Source organism: Malus sylvestris (assembly GCF_916048215.2).
Source record: "Malus sylvestris chromosome 14 unlocalized genomic scaffold, drMalSylv7.2 SUPER_14_unloc_1, whole genome shotgun sequence".
Lineage (NCBI taxonomy): Eukaryota > Viridiplantae > Streptophyta > Magnoliopsida > Rosales > Rosaceae > Malus > Malus sylvestris.
In genome coordinates, this window is record NW_025920905.1 from 106,986 (window position 1) to 125,284 (window position 18,299).

At 42.1% G+C, this 18,299-nt stretch overlaps 2 protein-coding genes across 2 annotated transcripts; both read right to left on the minus strand.

The window, feature by feature from the left end:
- Positions 1–199: 199 nt before the first annotated feature.
- Positions 200–11,892, minus strand: LOC126613627 (cation/calcium exchanger 2-like). The gene is made up of 2 exons (XM_050281213.1): positions 11,678–11,892; positions 200–1,384 (listed from the first exon to the last, which is right to left on the minus strand). The coding sequence occupies exons 1-2, from the start codon at positions 11,761–11,763 to the stop codon at positions 916–918; spliced, it is 555 nt and encodes a 184-aa protein (XP_050137170.1). The 5' UTR covers positions 11,764–11,892; the 3' UTR covers positions 200–915.
- A 3,135-nt stretch (positions 11,893–15,027) lies between these two features.
- Positions 15,028–17,603, minus strand: LOC126613621 (dynamin-related protein 4C-like). The gene is made up of 2 exons (XM_050281197.1): positions 17,354–17,603; positions 15,028–17,256 (listed from the first exon to the last, which is right to left on the minus strand). Exons 1-2 carry the CDS (start codon positions 17,454–17,456, stop codon positions 15,230–15,232), a joined length of 2,130 nt encoding a protein of 709 aa, XP_050137154.1. The 5' UTR covers positions 17,457–17,603; the 3' UTR covers positions 15,028–15,229.
- Between the last annotated feature and the right edge of the window lie 696 nt (positions 17,604–18,299).

Genomic DNA, 18,299 nt, shown 5'->3' on the forward strand with positions numbered 1-18,299 from the left:
TCTCTTATCAATTAGGGTTTCTACAATTCTTGTCAGATTCTTTACCTAATACCTAAGTTTTTATTTGTCAGATTAGTCACGAAGGTTCACTGTCAAATTAAATGAAAGGTAATGAAAGTAGAAAACAGAAAACAAATTATCGGAGTTGATTGCTGGTATGATGAATTAGTTGAATATCATAGTGCACAATGAACAAGACTACACAATAATAAAAATATTATTAAATAAACAAGAACACTGAAACGACTACATAACACTAAGAAGCTACATTGTGACTAACTTATTCACGATTGAATAAAAAACATGCTATTTATAATAAACTAGTCCTAACTCTAAAAGGTAATAAACCAAAACCTTAATGCTAATGGGCTAAACCCAGAAAACCAAACATTAAAGTAAACTTAAATATTAATGTTTTCCAACACCTTCCGTCAAACTCATGGCGGTATACGACATGAGTTTGCAAACAAGCAGTTGCGGACTGGCTCTGTTAGGCGGGCATACAGGCAGGCTCCTCAACGCGAACAGACAGGCAAGCTCTGCAACGCGGACAAACAAGCCCTGCAACGCGGACAAACAAGCTCCGCAACCCCGCGGACAGAAAAAAGCAACAATCCCAAAAGTGATTCCAAAAATCAAACCGATAATATAGATTGCAAGCTTTGTCTTGAAGCCAACATTTCCAAATTGATGGTTCCAAAGTGTTGACAAAAGCACTGGTGCTAGTGTCACTGAAGCAACTGCATATGGCTTACACCATCTTTCTTCACAAACAACAGGAATAGTCAATCTCCTAGGCAGATAAAGCGGCAGCTCAAGTATGAAAATCAGCGTGCGAAAAAAAGCCGATGATCTAAGATTGGAGCAGCATTTCTTGACTTCTACTACTTCAGAACTGCCTTGTGCAGCTCATTCCTATGCAGCACTGAGATCTTCCTCTTCAATGCTGATAAGAATTGGCACAGTCAAGTCACTCTCATTGCTCGAATTACAGCTCAATTCAACGCTTTTCTTCCAATGTGTGTGTGAGACGTAAACCACAATCACATAAGCAATATAGAGTGAAGAGAGAGCCATTGCAGCCCACACATCTATTTCCTTGTGAATCAAGATAACACCCAAACATACAATGACCAAAAGGTAGAAGCAAATATCTCTCACAAAGTCCGCTTTGTGAACTCGAATGCGCCTTTTGCTCATTGAAATGCTTAAGATTCCAACCACAGCACAAGACACAAAGGAAGCACCCCCCAGAACTGTATTAAGACCAATTTCGCCAGTCCCGCCACCCATAAACGAAACAAGACTGGAAAACACATCAGGGGCTCCATTGCCAAGAGAAAGCAGAGTTACCCCAGCAATTGTGGGGGACAATTTTAACAACCTAGATAAACTATCAAGTGAAGAACAGAAGTACTCAGAAGCTGTGTTCCCCAACACATAGAACAAAACCAGAAGCCAAAGAAACATACATCAATAACCCAATTGAGGAAAAGTTCCAAAATTGCAGTAGAAAATGTTTAGATAGTTTATATAGCCTTGGGAGACACATGGGTTGTTGGATTTAAGGTAAAAGCACTTTGCTTTGTAGTCATCTAAACTAAGAAAACCCTTGCAATCTAGTGAACCAGAAATTCTGGAAACCCCAGAAGTGCTTAGAACCAGAAAATCTGGAGCATAGGAATGTACAACCAAGAAAGCGCATCCTGTGGAGCCAAAAATATTCACTAGGCGACACGTGGACTTTTGGACAAAAGAGGACAAAAATATCCTCGAGGCATACCGGGATTCCTACGCGCAAGCAGTAGGAAATTATCTTTCAACGAAGTTAAAAGTGCTCAAAATAGGTAACGATTTAAAGCCTATTTCATCAAATCCTTTCTATAATGTAATTCCCAAAACCTAATTTATTTTATATGTTTTATATTCCATTATTTAGCTAATCAATTAGCTAAATAATATAATCCTTTCATGTTTCCTAAAAAATTGATTAATTAAGGGATTAATTACCCAATCAATCCCTTAATTATCAATTTGAAACATCCACTCAAACCTAAAAAATACTATAGGGCCGGCTATCCCATTCAAAACCTAGTCCATTACCTTTTTTCTACTTTTTCCCATCATTTCTCCCCTTTTATTAGCCAATCAATACCATAAATACTAAAATATTTCCTTTCATATTTAATTAGCCAATTAATTGGCTAATTAAACCTAAAATTCCGACCTAGTAGCCGGCCACATTTCTTCCCTTTTGTTCCTTACCTTTTTGACTTTCTCCATCTTATTACCCAAATAAAGCTAATCATTCAATTTGATAACCCCCCATTTATTTCTATCATATTTTATTAGCCAATAAAGTGGCTAATTAAACCACAAATTCACCAAAAACATGGACAAAGTGGCCGGCCATTTCTTTGGAAAAATGGACCAACTTAGTCCTATAAATATTCACCCATTTCTACCAAACACTAATTCCAACACTTTGGCAAAAATCCCAAAATTCTCTAAACACTCTTTCTCTCTAAATTCTAACTTTGACATCGGAGGTTCTTCGGCCAAAGCCCCCCCATTCATCGTGGGCGCGTGAGGCTCTTGGCCTTAACCTAAGGTGTTAATTGTTTTGTAGGTGCAAAATCGTCCAAGATCGAGGAGGAAGAAATTTGCATCCACAAATTGGTGCTTTCATTGAGAGTTGAAATCCATACTCGTAGAAGACTCTCGCACAAAAAAGGTTTTTTTCTTAATTTTCTAGTCCATTTGAATATTTTTCATACGTTCTTATTATTAGAATTTTTTATTTGCAAAGGTTCTTTGATAAAACGTATAAGCAAAATATAATGGCTAGAAATTTAGAAAATTCCATAAGTGAAAATTCTAATGTTCAAGAAATGGGATTGCGGAGATCCGTGAGGCTAAATGCGACAATAAGGAGAGCGGCATCATCATCACGAGCTTCCACCATGGGAACCACCGTGGTGGCTACCTCGGTAGCCACCCGCGGCGAGGTCCATGGTGCCTTCACCACGGCCACCATGGGAACCACCGCGGTGGCTACTTCGGTAGCCACTCGTGGCGAGGTCCATGGAGCCTTCACCACGGCCCGGAGATCCGTGAGGCAAAATGCGACAATAAGGGGAGCGGCACCACCACCACGAGTTTCCACCATGGGAACCACCGTGGTGGCTACCTCGGTAGCCACCCGCGGCGAGGTCCATGGTGCCTTCACCACGACCACCATGGGAACCACCGCGGTGGCTACTTCGGTAGCCACTCGTGGCGAGGTCCATGGTGCCTTCACCACGGCCACCATGGGAACCACCGCGGTGGCTACATCGGTAGCCACTCGTGGCGAGGTCCATGCAGCCTTCACCACGGCCCGAGCCGTGCCATCCAAGGCTCACGGTACCAAGACCATGTTCCAAGCCGTGCCATCCAAGTTTACGTGGACCCAAGCTCAAGCCTCGCATTCATATGCACCGCGCATTGAGCAGCCTGCTCCTGTGATCCAGCCTGCTCCCGTCAAGCAACCCACTCTCACGGCCCAACCTGCTCCTACCGAGCAGCCTACTCTCATGACCCAGCCTGCTCCCGACGAGCAGCCCACTCCCGTGGCCCAGCCTGCTTTCGTCGAGCAGCCCACTCCGGTGGCCCAGCCTGCTCCTGCCAAGCAGCCCACTCATGTGGCCCAACCTGCTCCTGCCAAGCAGCCTGCTCTCGTGACCCAGCCTGCTCCCGACGAGCAACCCACTCCCGTGGCCCAGCCTGCTTTCGTCGAGCAGCCCATTCCGGTGGCCCAGCCTGCTCCTGCCAAGCAGCCCACTCCCGTGGCCCAGCCTGCTCCTGCCAAGCAGCCTGCTCTCGTGACCCAGCCTGCTCCCGACGAGCAACCCACTCCCGTGGTCCAGCCTGCTTCTTTCGAGCAGCCCACTCTCACGGCCCAGCCTGCTCCCGTGGCTTTCCAAACAGCCCAAGTCGACCCAAGACTATCTCAACCATCCGGACCTACCATCGAGCCGGGGGCATTCTCACCACATTTTTTCGCGGATTTGACATTTCCGAACTCAAATCTCGCGCCCGGAGTCTACCACCTTTCCACTGCCCAAGGAGGCGCATTCCTTCCAAGCTCTTCCAATCCAAATGGCGAACAACACTTGTCTCGACAAGTCATAGAGTTGACGAGCGCCCTTGCACAACAGAAAACCTTGGTGAATCAACTTTTGCAACGTATCGGGATCCAACGTGCCCCGGACGAGGTATCCCGAAGTAGGACAAGGGCAGACGAACATTTCCAGCAGCGTCCCGGTAAGCAGCCACTCGACCAGCCACGAGCCGAACTTTTGGGCAGTGTACATTCCCATTTTAGAGCGCGAGGGAGCATGCACTCTCGACCAGGCTCACGGATGAGCATACATTCACGGTTGGGGTCATACTCCGATAGTCAACATGAGCAACCTTCCGGGCAAAGTGTCTATTCGTAGCTAAGCCCACAAGGAGCGTCTTCCACCTCACATCAGAGTAGGCAGCACGACGGACGGAGAGAAGCAGTCACTCAATCCAGCTCAAGTTTAACCAGCAGCCTGCGAAGAACTCGCTCGCCTGCTAGGAACGCACCACATGCACTGCATCTGCGGCGTAAACGAGCTAAACACATGGAAGAGCAGCCTTGACCAGTAAGTCATGGCTGGGGGCAGCCGAGAGCTCCGCTACCCCAACAAAGGCAAATTCAGGAAGAAGTAGAGAGACTCTTGACCAAACGATTGCATGATTTCCAACGCAACGAGGTCACCGACGAGGCATTACGACGGAACATGACCAACATAAGCAGGTCACCCTTCACGGACGAGATCGAGCAGGCAGAGCCTCCACGAGAGTTCAGCATGCCACATTTCACATCTTTCAAAGGGGATGAAGACCCGGAGAGACACTTAAAGCGCTACCGAAGCGTAATGATCCTTTATCGAAACAACGATGAGCTTATGTGCAAGATATTCGCCACCACTCTACAAGGCGAGGCGCAAGATTGGTTCTACACCCTGCCGCCACAATCCATCCGGAATTTCTACGAACTTTCTTTGGTTTTCACCAAAGAATATTCATCCTATCGCTCGATCAAAAAGAAATCTGATCATTTGTTCAACGTCAAGAAGAACCCAAAGGAGTCACTTCGCGACTATGTGAGGAGGTTCAAAGTAGAGAAGGCAAAAATAGTCGGATGCAACGACTCGATAGCTAGAGCAGCCTTCCAAAAAGGACTTCCAGCAGACCACCCGCTATTCAGAAAATTGATCATGAAAGAAGATCTAACTCTGGCAGACTCTTTTGCTTTGGCAGAGAAGTATGCACTTTGGGATGAGGCTCGCCAATGCACATTCAAGGACTTGAAGAAGTACCCGACATCACCTCCCTAGAAGCAGCGGAGGACTTATTCACATGTTTGACGGTATCTAAAGTAGCAATAAGCTCTACCATCATGCGAGAAGAGATGGGGGCCCGACTACCTGTATTCCAAAGTTACCTGTATTCTACAGTTCAAAAGCTCGCCTCGATGTTATTAAAAATTCAAAAGCTAACTTTGGCGATAGTTGTTGCAACCCATAAGCATAAGTTTTACTTTCAAACGCATGCAATCATCCTAATGACATACTATTCTGCCCAATCCAGACGCGCGACGATAAAGGCGTAGACCCTGGCGGATGTAAAGTTTTCTGACGAACGCAACACTGGAAGGACATACTTGAAAGCAAGTTTTGTCCTCGTCACCCTAAAAGATTCTACATAGGAGTAACATGTACCGGCAGTTGAGTACCATTTCTTGCTGCGCATCACACGGCCCTAGCCGACCCTTGCTCAATGATTCAACTCTAGAGTGGCCCAATACCGGCAGTTGAGCATCTCCTGTTGCGTATGACATAGCCCCATCTCCACAGCTCCCTACTGCGTCTTCACGCCGAGCCTAGGTGGCGCAACAGAGCGGCCCAACGATGCCTCAGAAATAGCCGAGCACACTCTAGCTGCGCCTATTCCACCCGATGGAGACTTCTGGCATTTGCATGTCGACGACGCAGAAAAGCCTTCATCACTGCCGGCAGAGAAGGCTCCAAAAAGATGGATCCTATCTGGGAAGGTCCGTACAAGATCAGCAGAGTAGGGGGCAAGAGTAATTACACCCTCACCACCATGAAGCGGCAAAAAGATTGAAAAGAAATGGATGGCCTACAATATGAAGAAGTACCATGTGTGACCTCCCGCTACATCAAAACCCGAAGACTCAATAAGCTCGACGGGCACCACCTCATAAGCTGAGGACTATCTAGTTGTTATGCAGTTCCTACCTTACAGCTAAAGTTCTCGTTCGTTTCACTCATTTTTCAATGAGGAATTTAGAAGTAATCACAACTTGGCTTGGCTGCATGCTTACAACAACTAATCACTCCTACACTTCAAAAGAAGACTGCGCCCTTCTTAGGGACTCATCGCAGGAATTGCGCCCCCCGAGGGACCAACCATGCTCTCCAGTGCGAGAGGGTAAACCAATTCTCCGACACCCATATGGGTCAGCTCTCCAAGACGGGAGGATAAACTTTACACTCCGAATATCCAGACGTGGATGAGCCTGGCTGCCCTAGTATAACTAGATGCACGATGGCTTGCGCCGGGATTCCTAGAAGTAGCCGCAATGGTCTTTTTCAAGGCTTAGCTAACTGAAGGATTTTGGGTCTCTTGGCCTAATCCGTGGGGAACCGGGCCCTAGAGACGGAGAGGGCACATTACGCAGTACATCCGATGGACGGCTGCCCTGGAATCTTAAAGCTGCTACCGAGTGCACTAAGGTAGCCTACGGATTCCGGAAGACTGCCTACGGCTTGCCCTTCGAGCAGTGAAGCCGCACTAGACTTATACAACTGCACATTCTTGTGAAAGGTTAAACAAGCTAGAGACGGAGAGGGCACATTACGCAGTACATCCGATGGACGGCTGCCCTGGAATCCTAAAGCTGCTACCGAGTGCACTAAGGTAGCCTACGGATTCCGGAAGACTGCCTACGGCTTGCCCTTCGAGCAGTGAAGCCGCACTAGACTTATACAACTGCACATTCTTGTGAAAGGTTAAACAAGCTAGCGCGCATATACGAAGTTTTATCCACTGCCGACATGTTACGTAGTCGATAAGCTTCACCTCTGCCAAGCGCGGAACAACCTACACCAAGTCCTAAAGTGTTGTGATACTTGATACGCAACCTACGGAATTGAAGAAAGTCAAGGTTAACAGCCTAGTGGTTACGCGGACTTGTCTGCTTCTGTAAGTAAGGCATCCGGCTGCCAACCCTATGGCTAACAACTTTGCAAAGTTCTACACCAACACCTACGGCTGCATAGGCTACGCAAGTTTGTCTGCTTATAAAAAAGTAGCATGCCTGCCACTGGTCTATCAAGTCTAAAGGTTAGGGCATGAACAAAAGAAGTGAAGATGAAGAAAAACGAAGGAAAACATGTTTATAAACAACTAGCAAAGGCCGAATGAGTTCAAGCAAAACAAGAGCTACAAGGAAAAACAAAGAAAATCCTAAAGGCTACCTAAAATACTACACTACAGCAGCTTGGACATCCCACGACTACTCGGTCGCCACACCTTCAACAGCCGTAACGCTCTTAGCAGCGGCATCATCCGGCGCTTCACCCCCGGTTGCCCTAGTCTGGGCACTAACTTCTCCAACTACTTCACCAATGGAAGCCTTAAAAGTAAAAGCAAACAAGTCTTCCGGAGAAATAGAGAAGGTCTTAAAACCTCAAGCCCATCCTTCTCACCCTTCAGCTGCTCATTCTTCTTAAGCAGACTAACACGGACGCGCTACAGCTCATCCACTCTCTTCTTAGCATAAGTAGCGAAACGAAGATCAGAAATTGCAAGCTTAAGATCTTGAATCTGAGGCGAATCAATCTCAGCAGCAAAGGGAGCAGGCTTTGGCACCACTTTAGCAGCAGAGTCCACCTTACCACTCTTCATAATAGCAAGTCTCTACAAAGGTGAACCGGACTTGGCTCCCAAAGAACGTCCTGGTACAGACTTCGGCACTGAGGGCATGATAAAACCTTTACGCTGAGTAATCTTATCCACAATTGTACTAGCCATTCTCAACATGGAAGACGCCACATGCTCAGATCTAGCAGCCTTACATTTCTTCCCATTGGAAGAAGTCATGTCAATCACATACCTCTCGGTAGCAAGCGGACCCTTATGAGCAGCAGAAGAAGTCTTCAGTTTTTTCTTAACTGGCATCTCATGAGCAGGCGAGGAAGATCTCTTCTTTCCATCTTCATTCATAATAAGTTCCACGACAGCGATCAGACGAGCCAATGCATCCGCCTTGATCCTCTTTACCTCCTCTTTCCGGAGCAGCCCACATTTCTTTCAGCAAAGAGGACTAAGCAGCCAACAACATTCATGGTACTCAGCAGGGGAACTCAACCCAGTATTCCAGCAGGCAGGAGGCCTGCATGCCCAACATTCCAGCAGCCCGTTAGACCCGCAATCTCTTTATTTCTCTCAATCGCCAGCCTGGCCCGAGTCAGGTCAAAGAGCCCAAAGGACATGAGCCATGCGGCTCGCCTAGCACTGCGCCCCAGCGCCACAATCCGCGACCCTAGTTGCACAGGCTGCCTTTTGGCTCAAGCCAAGCCAAGCTGCCCAAGCAGTGGTCCCTGCCACGACATCTCCTCGGCCCATGCCGAGCCAACTCCTGGCCCCTGCCAGCCGATGTGCCGCACCACCCCGACGGCTGCCCCGCAATAGCACTATCCAAGAATAAGGCAAGAAAAATTAATTTTTTCTTACATCGGTGCGGCACGAAGAAGACGAAGAAAGCAACGAAAGACGGTCCTTTGCACGGGCAAGATGTAGAAGATTGCTAGAGGAGGGGGAACAAATATCCTCTAAGCTATCTCTCTCTTGTAGGGTAGAATAAATCACTCTCCAAAGTTGATTTAATAACCCACTTAAGGTGGACTTAAATAGGCTTTGAGAGAAATTTATTTCCCTTTCCTAGAAGGATCTAATTTCCTATTAAAGAGAGAATCAACATCAAAATAGGAAGCATTCTTAAGTTTCCTAAAGCAAGAAGATCTCTACACCTGCTGCCCTTTTCTGCGAGCAGCCCAACAGGTGTGGGGGCATTTGTGGAGCCAAAAATATTCACTAGGCGACACGTGGACTTTTGGACAAAAGAGGACAAAAATACCATCGAGGCATACCGGGATTCCTACGCGCAAGCAGTAGGAAATTATCTTTCAACCAAGTTAAAAGTGCTCAAAATAGGTAACGATTTAAAGCCTATTTCATCAAATCCTTTCTATAATGTAATTCCCAAAACCTAATTTATTTTATATGTTTTATATTCCATTATTTAGCTAATCAATTAGCTAAATAATATAATCCTTTCATGTTTCCTAAAAAATTGATTAATTAAGGGATTAATTACCCAATCAATCCCTTAATTATCAATTTGAAACATCCACTCAAACCTAAAAAATACTATAGGGCCGGCTATCCCATTCAAAACCTAGTCCATTACATTTTTTCTACTTTTTCCCATCATTTCTCCCCTTTTATTAGCCAATCAATACCATAAATACTAAAATATTTCCTTTCATATTTAATTAGCCAATTAATTGGCTAATTAAACCTAAAATTCCCACCTAGTAGCCGGCCACATTTCTTCCCTTTTGTTCCTTACCTTTTTGACTTTCTCCATCTTATTACCCAAATAAAGCTAATCATTCAATTTGATAACCCCCCATTTATTTCTATCATATTTTATTAGCCAATAAAGTGGCTAATTAAACCACAAATTCACCAAAAACATGGACAAAGTGGCCAGCCATTTCTTTGGAAAAATGGACCAACTTAGTCCTATAAATATTCACCCATTTCTACCAAACACTAATTCCAACACTTTGGCAAAAATCCCAAAATTCTCTAAACACTCTTTCTCTCTAAATTCTAACTTTGGCATCGGAGGTTCTTCGGCCAAAGCCCCCCCATTCATCGTGGGCGCGTGAGGCTCTTGGCCTTAACCTAAGGTGTTAATTGTTTTGTAGGTGCAAAATCGTCCAAGATCGAGGAGGAAGAAATTTGCATCCACACATCCCACTATCAGAAAAAATTATGTAGTTTTTGTACTTTGGTAAGAAAACTAAGGTACCCATTAGAGAAATTCAATCTAATCTAATTTTTTTTAAAGTAGAGAAATTGATTGAAATTGAATTTACCTTTATGATTGTGCTCCAGAACAATTGGAGAAGATAATGAAAATCCAAAAATGTAGGGTAGAAATTGAGGAAAATTACAAAAATATAAAGGGGTAGAAATTGAAATGGATGGAGGGTTTTTTTAATTTGGTAAAGCTGGAGGATTAAGGTTGCTGCTTTTCTTGGGGAGAGAAGTGGAAGAGACAGAGCATTTAAAGCTTTCCTTCTGAGTTTCCACATTGTAGGAATACTGTCACTTCATGCAATGTAAGGCCATAGATCATGATGCTGACAAGTTGAGGACACGTGTCGAAAAATGGTGCCGTTGGGGCCCACAACCGTCCAAGGGAAAATTTCTCGAGTAAAAGCAGTTACCACGGTATTCAAGCGGAAACAACTACACGTGTGGGAATTTGGTGGACGTCGGCTATCAGGGTGAGTTTAGTATCTGAGCTGTGAAAGCAAAGAAAAAGACTTGCGTCACAATCAAAGCTTCAAAATCGGTCTGTCCCTCCTTGGGCAATGCGCTTTACATTTTCACTTTCTTCATTATTTGTTTGTAGATCACATTCTTTGAGAAATTTTTGGGTTCATTAGTCTTTGTCAAGTCACTCGTTTATCTTAAAAAGAAATTTTCTTGCATCACTAGTTTATCATGCTACAATCATAAATTTATTGAATAGATAACAACAACAAAGTCTCATTTCAATAAGTGGAGTTAGCTAAATTTAAAATGTCACTGGACTCAGTTTTACGCCAAATTTATTAGACGGATAATACAATTTTTCAATCCACATTCTCCCCCACTTGACCATTTCATCAACAATGCTGTCTAAATGCTTTTGTTTCATTTTTCAATTTGATGCTAGGCTCATGTTAGACTAAAAACAACTGCCGTACAAAAGTAAGATAAAAGGGATACAAAGGAGAACATATATACATACATATATATATATACATACATATATATATATATACATACATATATATATATATATATATAGAGGCCCCTTCTCAAAAGGGATTCTAATTTTTCAAAAAAAATGGGAATACCTTCTTCACCGTTAGATTTGACTTGAATGAAATTCTGTGGTTGAGATGAAATCACAGGCCACAAAATCTTAATCACAGAATTTTATTAAAGCCAACTCTAACGGTTAAGAGGGGATCCTCTTTTTTTTTTGAAAAATGGGGATCCCTCTTGGGAAGAGATTCCTATATATATATATATATATATGCTAGCTTTCATGCACGCGCTCTTTGAATCACAACGTGCTACGCATGACTTGCACGTTTTAAATGAATAATATTAGACCATGCTAAAAGAAATTCTTCGTAAATCAATCAAAACAGCCGAATCTACATTAGGGGCTCCATTGCCAAGAGAAAGCAGAGTTACCCCAGCAAATGTGGTGGACAATTTTAACAACCTAGATAAACTATCAAGTGAAGAACATAAGTACTCAGAAGCTGTGTTCCCCAACACATAGAACAAAACCAGAAGCCAAAGAAACATACAGCAATAACCCAATTGAGAAAAAGTTCCAAAATTGCAGTAGAAAATGTTAAGGTAGTTTATATAGCCTTGGGAGACACATGAGTTGTTGGATTTAAGGTAAAAGCACTTTGCTTTGTAGTCATCTAAACTAAGAAAACCCTTGCAATCTAGTGAATCAGAAAATCTGGAAACCCCAGAAGTGCTTAGAAACAAAAAGTCTGAAGCATGGGAATGTACAACCAAGAAAGCGCATCCCACTAACAGAAACGAGATGTTCAAGAAAATGACCTAATTTTTGTACTTCGGTAAGAAAACTAAGGTACCCATTAGAGAAATTCAATCCAATTTAAAATATAAAAAAAGTACAGAAATTGATTTGAAATTGAATCTACCTTTATGATCGTGCTCCAGAGCAATTGGAGAAGATCATGAAAATCCAAAAATTAGGGTAGAAATTGAAATGGATGGAGGGTTTTGGAGTTCGGTAAAGCTTAAGGATTAAGGTTGCTTGCCGCTTTTCTTATTGAGAGAAGTGGAAGACACAGAGCTTCCCTTCTGTGTTTCCACATTGTAGGAATATTGTCACTTTAGCCAATGTAAGGCCATAGATCATGGATGCTGACAAGATTGAGGACACGTGTCAAATGATGGTGTAGTTGGGGGTCATTACTGTCCATGAAAAAAAAGTTCACACGGCATTCAAGTGGAAAAAACTACACGTGGGAATTGGATGCATTTTTGCTCATCATTATGAACTATGGTGTATGCTCACCATATATCTTATCATTTGACATGTGTCATTTCACTTAATCATAGTTAATTTTTTTTCAAAATTAGAAAAGGAACATTTAATATTAAAGTTAATCATAGTTAGTTAAAAGGACATGTGTCAAATGATACACCATAGTTTATGGTGAGCATACACCATAGTTTATGGTGAGTAAAAATGCTCCTCGTGGGAATTTGGTGGACGTTGGCTGTCAGTGAGTTTGGTCGCACGATTTACGATAAATGAATATAAATTCTCATTCATATTTTTCTATCTTTCTTCAATATTTGACCTTTTTTTTTATTTTTTATAAGTTGTGGCATATATTTGTCACAAAAGGTTTAAGCGATAGCAAAAATACAAAAAGCTGAGAATAGATTCCAGCACTAGGGCTGGGTTTGGTTGGCAAACCGTGCCAATTTCTTGTGCCACTTGCCGGCCGTATATATATAATTACCGAAAATTAGTTACCGCTAGCCAACCGTCTTTTTGCAGTTGCTAAAAATCAGTTCAACCGAAATTATTGGTTAGTTCGGTTGACAAATGGAAAAACCAATGATTTGCAAATAAGCTACAAAAACAACAATTGAAGACCATGCATTGACCCGTAAACAACAAACCCATAAAGAAAAAAAGAAGTTGCTGCAATTTTTCAATTGATGATAAGCCAACATATTCATGACCTAACAAATTAAAATGAAAATCAAAACAAAACTCAAGCCAACAACAATGTCAGCAAACATAATCCAAATAGTTATAAGTTTCACAAACTCAAAAGTCTAACTAATATAATTTTATAAATTCAATTGTAGCAACTAATGCATAAACAAAAAACTTAAAACTCAAAAGTATGGTTATGGTTATAAGATCTCCTTATTATAATCCCAAAACAAATAACTTCTTGTTTTGATAATGCATATTCATTGAAGTAGCAGCAATCAATGCATGTGAAATCTTTCATGAATCAATTCTTTGAGGCACTTAGAATTGATGTTCCTGCTTGAAATGTAGAACCATTAACTATTTCAGTTCAAATGTTACATAAAAAAAATATGATTAGCTAGAATAAGAAGTAATATTGAATAATAAATTAAAAATATCAATAAACATTGGATTGAAGTGCTATAATTAGTATTAGAAAAAATATATCAATACTTACAATTTTCCAGTTCTTCACATGTCAAGCATGTAAAAAATACCTAAAACATCTAAGTAGAATATATATATATATTGGTAGGTATGGCATTCCGCCAATATACAAAATCCAATACCAAAGCCATACCATTAATTGTCGGTTTGGTATAATTGTCACATCCCGTGCCGGGGCGGACCACTTTCCGGGCCCGCTCTACCATCGTAGCACGATAATGTCCGCTTTAGGTCTCGGCCACACCCTTACGGTTTTGTTTCTGGGAACTCACGAGCAACTTACCAGTGGGTCACCCATCATGGGAGTGCTCTAGCCCCCTTCTCGCTTAACTTTGGAGTTCCTACGGAACTCAAAGCCAGTGAGCTCCCAAAAGGCCTCGTGCTAGGTAGGGATGAGAATATACATTTAAGGATCACTTCCCTGGGCGATGTGAGATGTCACAATAATGCCAACAGATTATGAAAAAAATGCAAAAATTATACTATAGCATTATGAACTGACCGGTATGGTTCGGTCGGTAAATTGATTTATAGCAAAATTTCCCACCCCTGTCCAGCACAATTCAATACTGCAATCAGTGCTTTACATATCTACATTATTTGTTTGTAGATCACATTCTTTAGATATTTTTGGATTAGTCTCTCTTAAGTCACTCGTTCCTCTGAGAATAGAGGTTATATCGCATCACCAGTTTATTACGCTACAATCATGAACTTATTGAATGGATAATAACAACAACAACAAAGTCTTATTCTAATAAGTGGGGTTGACTATATAACCTTAAACGTCACTGCGCTCAGTTTTGCGTTTATTAAATGTATACACAATGTGTTTAATACATGACCAACTTTACAAATATTTTTGGAAAGTAACATTCACACACTTGTTTTTTTTTTACTTTTTACACATTCATGTTTGATTCTGACCACTAATTATGTATAATTTATTCAATCTAATAGTCATAAATAAAAATAATTGAGTAAAAATCTAAAAAAAATCCATGACGCTACTGAGCCTGAATTTTAATTACAATCCTCGTACAAGTAGGAGTGTAGGAGGATGTGACATAATTGCTTTTATTCAATCCACATTCTTCTCCCCCACTTGACCATTTCATCAACAACGTTGTCTGCCTTTGTTTCCTTTTTCAATTTGATGCTAGGACCAAACAAGAAACAAAGCAACACTAGACAAAAACAACTGCTGTACAAATAAATGAAGATTTAGGGAAGATAGTTTTCTTATTAGTTAGGATTTTTACAATGAGTGTCGCATTCTTTACCTAAATAAGTTTATATGCTTGTCAGATTAGTCATGAAAACTCACTGTTAAATTAAATGAATGGTAATAAAAGCAGAAAACATGAGGCAAAAAGTCGAAGTTAACATTAAACTTGACATGGATTACCACAATCCTACGACTACCACATAACAAGAACACAAGGGAAACAAAAGAACATAAAAACTAAAGTTGAGAAACAAACAAACACCCACATTAGACAACAGACTGCATACTTTTATTTTAGACCACTTTTGTAGTACCCTCAAAGCTAATTGGCAAGATAGTTAATCACCATAAGTGGTAATGCTGTCCATAATCTTGGCCACCACCTCCTTAGAATCCCTCAGCTTTTTTATGCTTTTGTTAAGCTTCTCACGCTTTACTGCCACTGCCGGCGACTCCTCCAGCATCCTCTCGATTCCCCCGCCGTATGGTCCCATCAACTCATTCACAATCTCAGCTTCCAACTCTTTGTTCACAAGCTTAAAGACAGACAGCTGCAAGTGCAATGCCATGGAGTCCACAAGCCTCCTCAAAACAACCTTCCAATAGGCAATCATTCTCATTTTAAGGTCATAAGCTTGACCTAACACAAGCGGGTACATCCTCAGAACACCGACTTCCACTTCCCCGATGCCTTCTATATCTATGATAGAAGGTTTCTTCTCATCAGCTAAGACTCCATGAATGAATTCATTTTGATTAGCCATCAACTTGTTCCATTCGGAAACATAATCACCATCACATGTATAATCTGTCAGCTTTTCCATCTCTACAAGCTCCAGCATCCACTTGATTGACCTTTCCTTCATCTTGGCCATTAGATTATGGCCGGCACGCCTTGCTGACAGCTGCAGCTGATGATAGTTCTCCGTATAATGCATCAACACAGAAATAACCACCTCTTCAATGTAGCTCCACACTTTTTCCACAAATGCTATCGGAATACTCGAAATTTCATCCACTTTTCCCTGCAAGATACTGAGGAAAGCATTGCGTGGAAGAAAATTTGGAAGTGAAATACCTTTGGCCTCCTCCAAGATCTTGATCTCCTTCATCAAGAAGTTGCTCTTTGCATCAGTTTCAGCACATCTGTGAAGTTCATCAGAGTACAGGTTGAGCATCTCAACCAATCTAGCAGTGCAGTGCATGCTGTCTTCTGCGTACTCGTCAAATTCTCCTCTCAAAAGAATCTTCCTAAGCGATTCCTTAGCCAAGCCAATGATTTGCATAAAGGCCGTCATGGCCTCGGCAAGAGATGAAAGACTCTTTGGCATTTTATTCAGTTCCACAATGCAGAAGTTCAGCCTGTCATTGATCTTCTTCACTATATCGGGTATATTTCTTGCTATGCTGTTTTCTTGAATTTGGACCAGCTTCTGTGCTAAAACTGGAATACCGACAATGGACTTGTCAATCTTCGAAAGCAGGGGATGGGTTTGAAATAGTTCATGAGCCATCGCCGCTGCCTCCTCATAAGTTTCGTCACCAATCCTGTTCCTTACACAGACATAACCAAGACCAATGTTTACATCATCTCCGGTGACCTTCTCAAGTAGTCCTTCCGGTGCCTTGTCCACTTTCGTAACCACAGCGAGCGTCCTCTCACCAGTTTTATCTACACTTTGTGACATCCGAATTGACTCACACGTAGTAAAATCCACCGTAGCAGACAATACATTCAGAATAATACTTTCTTCCGGCTTAATATACTCCATGATCATATCTTTGATCTGCTCATAAATATTTTCAGGTTGGCCATGGACCGGAACCCTTGTGATTCCCGGAAGATCAACCATAGTCAGATCCGGAACCCCATTCTTCTTCACCAACAAAGTAAGTGGCGTGTTCGAAATTCCCTTACCTCCTCCCGCAATAGAATTAGTAGCTTTCACAATATCTTTGGCGATATTGTCTTCATCAGTACGATCAACTCTGCCATTGTACTCCAAGGAAAGTTCAGGCTGAGGACTCGAGTGGTGTTCCAGCCTCATAATAAGAGGCACTCTCGTGCAGATGCCTTGGCCCCGAGGGAGGCTGATGCCGGCCAAGGATTCGAGCACGCTGGACTTCCCCGATGACTGGTCTCCGACCACCACAATCGTTGGCAGCTGAATGCCTTCATCCATCACCATCAAGCTGCGTAACTTGTCTACCGCATCCAGAAGAGGGCGGATCTTGTCGTTGTAGGACGACACAATGGGTGCGCATTTGAGAGGTACTGCGTCTAGTCCTGCCTGAACCATGGCGAGGGAGCCTTCACCGTTTAAATCTGTGCAACTCGATTCCATTTGCCTTGGTCCTTCCGTTTCTGAATTATAGCAAGTCAAAATAATGGTGAAAAATCTAGAGAGAAACCGAGATAATTTCAAGCTTAGCTAAAGAATTGAGGTTCTCTGGCAGCTTACCCTCCAGTTGAGAACCTTTTTTTACTAAGAATGATTTCAGGTAAGGGAAAACACCACTTTCGTGACCCTGTAGGAAACGAAGCCTTTCCTTCCAATGCTGCATTTCCACAAACTCAAGAGACTCTAATACCCCAAAAGGCAAGTTACGCTCTCCATAAAACTCAGCACCAATTCGAAGATGGAGTAAAATGTTCTGTATTGAGTTTATGACTTAATGGAGTAAACTGTTCTATTTATAGCTACTGCTATATATCATTCTTAGCCTTTAAGCAACTTAACTGACTCTCAATCAACAATAACAACACATCTAATAAAAATGCTACTTTATTTGTACCATCATTTGCTTACACTGATAAATAGCACTCATACTCATAAGCTGACATGGCAGCCACATCACTTAAAGTAAGAAGATTACTTGTCAGAGAAGATATCAGTCAGGAAGAAGTGAGAAAGCTGGTTTTAGTAAGTGCCTTAGGCTTAAAGGCTTCTGGTAGTACGTATACTTGTTCAGCATAACCTATCGAAGTAAATGACAACCAGCCGTTTCAAAACCGCATGCTGAGAGAGTTGTGATTTGGACTTCCAAACGTTTAGCAAACCACACCTCATGCGAGCCTTTGAACCCTAATCAGTGTAAATGTAATATGGACAGTTAACTGATGACCATTTTTTGTGCTTGATGCTCTTGGACTTCAATCAACCTTTATATATTATTCATTCAAATAATCGATCACAAGCTAGCCAATGTAAGTTGTAACCCAACAGAGACGAGATGTTGAAGAAAATTATATATTTTTTGTACTATGGTAAGAAAACTAAGGCACCCATTAGAGAAAGAGAAGTGCTAGCAGCCTTTGCACTAATATTTGTATTTGGACCTTTTCAGTTTAACAAATAACACATTATTTTCTATACAAAAAAAAAAAAAAGCAAGAATTTTGTCTAG

Coding starts and splice junctions, on each gene's coding strand:
- LOC126613627 (XM_050281213.1), bottom strand. CDS start 11,763: ATGTTTCTTTGGCTTCTGGTTTTGTTCTATGTGTTGGGGAACACAGCT. Junction 1,385..11,677: donor TCACTTGATAGTTTATCTAG/GTTGTTAAAATT, acceptor TAGTTTATCTAG/GTTGTTAAAATTGTCCCCCA.
- LOC126613621 (XM_050281197.1), bottom strand. CDS start 17,456: ATGCAGCATTGGAAGGAAAGGCTTCGTTTCCTACAGGGTCACGAAAGT. Junction 17,257..17,353: donor AAAAGGTTCTCAACTGGAGG/GTAAGCTGCCAG, acceptor GCTATAATTCAG/AAACGGAAGGACCAAGGCAA.